Genomic DNA, 5,529 nt, shown 5'->3' on the forward strand with positions numbered 1-5,529 from the left:
AAGTCTATTAGCCTCTTTAAGAGGTTATTTTTAGGTAAGTAGGCTTTCGAATAGGCTCGTAGACCAGGTCAGGCCTCCTAAAAGGCCAGGCTGAGCCTTAAAATTTGACCTATAAAAGGCCACAGGCTAAGGCTTGGGTCGTGAGTTCCAAATGTAGGCCAGGCCTAGGCCTTGCAAAGCCTAGCCCAGCACAACCCATTTCCACCCTAGTTATGTATAATCGAAATCATTTCAAAAAAAAATGTATAATCGAAATAATGACACTTTGTAATCTGCTGATTTCTAGAAAAGATTTGAGCATTACTATCAAAAAAAAAATTGAGCATAATAAACAAATTTACCATGAGAGCTTAGTTTCACATGATGTTACATTCATGGAGTCTTTCAATTTTTGCTTGTATGGCTCTTGAAAGTATTTACTTCACAACTGAATAAAATAAGTTTAGCATATACATTTTACTTTTATTATTCGTAGAGCTAGTAACACAACATAATTTGAGTATAGTCAGTGAACCTTGCCTCATTTGTCGTTTTTATATTTCATCAACTTAAAATAAGATTAAAAAAATATTCGAATGTAGATTTTTCATGGGCTAAAAAGCAAAATGTCGTGGAAGCGATCTGCAGAACAAACTACAAGACTTTGTTTTTCATTCACATGGCTCCAAATAACAAACTTGCTTTGGAACATTTTATGTGATCGAAAAGCCTAATCAACAAGCTAAGTGTGTTATGATTCACGTTTAGAGGCATTGGAAACGTGAAACATCATTCAAAGCTTCAAAAGTGAAAGAAAATTTTGGTGCATTATTCCAAACTTCAGCTTGAAGCTTGAAGGGAATACAAACTGGAAAAGAAAAAAAAATGATATATGCTGTCTGCAACTATAGCCTGATCTTTAATTTTAGGAACAGATATCAATTTATCCTGGATTTTCTGTGGATCCTTAGTTCTCTGCTCTATCTGAATCGTCTCTTGAGTCTTAGGCAGTTAGGCTCCTTTCAATTCAAGGGGGTTTATATTAAACAAATAACAGTAAACGAAAAAGGGGAAAAAATAGGGTATTCGAATGAGTAAGGGAACTATCCCAAAATTGAAACCACAAAACTTACAAAGTCTCAATTTTTTTTAATAACAGGGCATAAATGTCCACAAAAAGCCATCAGCAGTTTGTCAATAAGACTAGCTACAACCAAATACACAAGAACACATAAAGGCGATGATAGGACGAACATTTGCCCTTAAGTTCAAAATCAACTTTCCAATCATTCTGGATATTCCCAATAATTTGTTCTAATTGTTTCTTTTCTTGCTAATGTCTTCAACTCCTGTGTTCTTCAATGCTTTCAACTTTCTATAGCCTACATCAGTTCCAAATATCCTAATACATAACAAAAAAGAACCATGTAAGCTAAGCCAAAGTCCAAGGCATAACCAAATATTCTTACAAGATCAAACTGTCTGTAGGTATAATCAGTTAAGAGCTGAGGATGCATAACAAAAAAATAACAGATCAAAACTCATACTGAAGTTATTTGAATATTATCTGAAGTTTTTGTATTGGTTGTACCTATAGATAATATATTCATGTAAGAATCACTAAAATGTCTGTTACGTTAAGCCATCTTAGATTCTAACCATCACAAAAAATAATAATCATCACTTAGAACGATATGTTCATTACTTACCGGTCCATGTAAGTGAAGGTTGACGAGTAATTTCCAGACTTGGTGTACAGTAAACGGTGATGATAGTCATGGAAATCAGCTCTGAAAGAGGGATACAGATTTTAACAGCAAGAACAGAAACAAACCAAATGGCTGGTGTAATAAATTAACTAGGAACTTCTTCATACTCACCCCCCATATAATGGAAAGAAGTTTGATGGACTCCACGGAAAATGGTAACCGCTATGTGCTTCAACTGTCTCTAGGACTCTCAGAACCATCCATAGCCAAAGAGTCATCAAGTGGGGCCCAGTAATGGCCGGGCCAAAAATGGTAGCAAACCCAAGGAAAAGAATTTCAGCAGGATGAGCATATTCAGAAGTAAGTCCAAACGGGGTAGCATACCTTCACAATACAGCAAAACTTCTATAATGTTTTTAGATAATCAATATTAACAAAACCAAAGTCCCAGAACCCACATAACACTTACTCATGATGTACACTGTGTACATGCTTGTATAACCATTTTGTGTGCAATATCCTATGTCCCCAGTAGAATATGAAGTCTTCCAAAATGAAGTAAAAGATTATTTGAGTTAGAACTATATTCCTGCAAAATGAAATTTCAATCTTGCTTAGTAAGCTTAATGGAAACACATTCCAGATGTTTAAGGGAGAAACTCCTAACAATGGACTCCTATCCTATTTTCAGAATAATGAAAGCTCAAAAGAACCTGAAAATACCAGGATGGCAGGGGAAGACTGCTCCGCATGCCCATGTGCTTGAAGACAGGGTATGATAAAAGCATAACAGGTAGGTTGACACCAAAATGATAAATCAACAGGCGAACAATACATTTTTCCTGAGCTGCAGAGCTATTATTCTTTGCCTGTATGAAAGGAAGCATTAGCAATAATGGTAAGTGGGTTAAGAATGAGAGGGAGAGAAAACCGGGAAGCAGCCATATGGTGGAATAATAGGAAAATTTGATTGCATACCAAAAGATCAGACAAAATGTAACTTTTGTTTTCTCTATATAAATACATAACGATAAACAATTTTTATTTCCTTCCGGTATCTCCGGGATTCGGTCAATACGTTATTCAAATAAATCATGCACAAGACTCATAAAGAAAAGAGCTGAACAGATGCAATTCGTTATCCAAATTGAACGGCTGCCATATGTATCTTGATTCGGTTGCAGAAGCTGCCACAACTACAATATTGCAGCCACGTCATGCGACGTGGCCCTTCAATTAAAAATAACGGTTGTACTTTTTCGAGGGAAACTTTTTTGTGTGAAATGGCCAATTGAGGGTGAAAATCAACACTAAAATGCATTATTAGAACATCCACCTATACACGACATACAGAGGAAAAAGAAATTGAAAAGGGGGATCTCAGATAGCATTGTTCTTAGCACCACAAATCACAATAAGCAGGGTAAAGTGAATAATTCAAATGTAACGAGGTGTACGCTAAGGTATATGCATATCATGTCAAAGCAAACAACAAATCAACACTATCTTGGGAATAAAAAGGTGGAACATACAATCTAACGGTAAACAACAAATTTCAACTACACCGGACCTGGATCTTGTACTTGCTCATCCATCCTGCCCTCTCAAGCCAAATAAAAGGAAGTCCAGATAAGAAGAAAACACTTTCATGTAGGAAGAAACTTCCCAAACACGCCAGTTGAAAGTCGCTGAAATTAGTGATCAAGTACTGCACCACCAAAAAATAATTAAAAACACAATTTAATCAATCACACAAGTTAAAAGGAGCAAACATCAATTCTATTCTCGCAAAACGGTAGACATGTGATTATGCAGTCTACAGGATTTCATGGCAGTGTTACTACACAGAACTTGTAAGAATCAGAAACCCAAGCTAAATTTTGTGTTCCATCACAGAGGGTTTAAGCATAGCACAAATATTTCAACAATTGAAGTGTATGCCAAGTACATTTTGATTCAGCATTCAATTTCCAGCATCTAAAGAAGGAAATGGCAATTTCAAATTGAAAATCTAGAAGTAGAAAAACGAATAGACAGCTGATCTACAAGAATCTATAAGCAAGAACCATTCAACTTGTAAACAGATGACAGTGATAGCACCTAGTTCCTCCAATCTTCATACCACCAACAAATTCAAATTTCTCATTCCTAAATCCAATGCATCAAGCATAGCAATCAAACAAATACATAGATAAAACCATTGCTCAAATCTCACAATAAACCGTAATCTCGTTCGTCTGCTACCGCAGAAAACGTGGAATTTGAAAAGGGCGAGAAATTTGGCAAAAAAGTCGCAGCATAACGAAGTGGATGATGAAAGGATGCTAGTAGTAATTCAAGAAAATGCGAAGAACGAAGCGAAGGAGTGTTACCTGCCAACCAGATTCGATGATGGACGCCATGGCCGATGCAGAGAGAGATGCCAATGAGAGAGAGAGAGAGAACGTGAAGTGAGTGATGCAGGGAAGTGAAGCGTAGATATATGGTGGCAAAGGTGAACAAAGCCAAAACGGCATCAGCAGCACCACCCCCACAGAAGCCAACAAGGTAAGCCAGACTGTATTAACTAATCATCATTTCATAATATACCATTTTTCATAGGATTTCACTCCTTTTAGAAACAACAAACAATTAAACACTTTTGGTACAAAAATTGAAATTGATGTCTTAATTATTAGTCATGAAAAGTAAAAATGATTAAATTTATAATGTATCTTAACTATTCACAGTTTCATATGAGTATCAGTCGTATCGGATAAAAATAGTTGTTTGATTTTTTATCTCGAAAATTCAATTTATAGGAGTTTCTCTCTTTGCGTGTTAGAAAGCATGCAAAGCTCTATGAATCTGGTTAATGATCGAGAGTCGAGCACGGATGACAATCTTCACATCCCTGATTTAGCAATTGGAGACAACAAGTTGAATCTGAATCAATAATAACTCTTTGAAATCCCCGTCGGTGCAAAAGTCAAATACCGTAAAGGATACTCCATAACTCAACATGCAAGGCGGAACAAGAGCATAACCTCCTCGCAAAAGCCATAATAAAAGCACCAAAATGATTCCTGACAATGCCTCTGCACGCAACCACGTCAGAGGATGACGAGAAGGCCCCATAGATGTTCAACTTCACCAAATCCTCCTCCGGGGGAAACCACCAAGTCCCCTAATCTTCTGAAACCATGCTAGTAACTCGCGTCACCTAAGCCACCCAAAAGTATAAAAAGGGAAAGAAAAAAAATCACAATTACACATGTAAGTTTGTAACTAGGTCTGTTCAAAAAAAAAAAGTTTGTAACTATGTATTTTCAAAACAAAATAAAAATTATAATCCGATATAATACTCATGCACAAATTTATTTATAATAATAAAATTTTAATATAATATAAGTATAAAAAAATTGAATTACAATTTTTTAAGTAAAGCTCATAATATATTAGTGCATTTATTTTTTCGTTACATGAGGAAAATAAAACCGAAGAAACAAATTAATCAACGACGTTTAAATACAAGGACGCGTAAACATTTGGGGGGAGGAGGTTGGCTCCAAATCCGCCGTGAGCTCCTCTCTGTTGGCCTTCCGAGCAAGGAAATCCACTGCTCCATTCTTTTCCCGAGGCACATGGACGAAAGTGGCACTCCATTCCTTCCTCACCTAGCGCCTGACCTCCATAATTAAATCCTTATCCCAATATGTATTAATATTGACTTCTCGTCAAGTACCTGATAACACCCAAACAATCTGTTATACAGACCAAAGAGCGAATCTCCACATTCCAAGCATGGCTGCGTGGATGAGACCCAACTCCACCGCCCAGATTTCTGCATGCCTTCCGAAAT

At 36.5% G+C, this 5,529-nt stretch overlaps 1 protein-coding gene across 1 annotated transcript; it reads right to left on the reverse strand.

The window, feature by feature from the left end:
- Nucleotides 1-1,070: 1,070 nt before the first annotated feature.
- Nucleotides 1,071-4,247, reverse strand: LOC130739964 (methylsterol monooxygenase 2-2-like). Its single transcript, XM_057592441.1, has 7 exons — nt 4,061-4,247; nt 3,259-3,396; nt 2,412-2,557; nt 2,158-2,277; nt 1,860-2,072; nt 1,689-1,769; nt 1,071-1,381 (listed from the first exon to the last, which is right to left on the reverse strand). The coding sequence occupies exons 1-7, from the start codon at nt 4,202-4,204 to the stop codon at nt 1,294-1,296; spliced, it is 930 nt and encodes a 309-aa protein (XP_057448424.1). The 5' UTR covers nt 4,205-4,247; the 3' UTR covers nt 1,071-1,293.
- Between the last annotated feature and the right edge of the window lie 1,282 nt (nt 4,248-5,529).

The sequence above is a fragment of the Lotus japonicus genome, chromosome 2 (assembly GCF_012489685.1).
Source record: "Lotus japonicus ecotype B-129 chromosome 2, LjGifu_v1.2".
NCBI classification, from domain to species: domain Eukaryota; kingdom Viridiplantae; phylum Streptophyta; class Magnoliopsida; order Fabales; family Fabaceae; genus Lotus; species Lotus japonicus.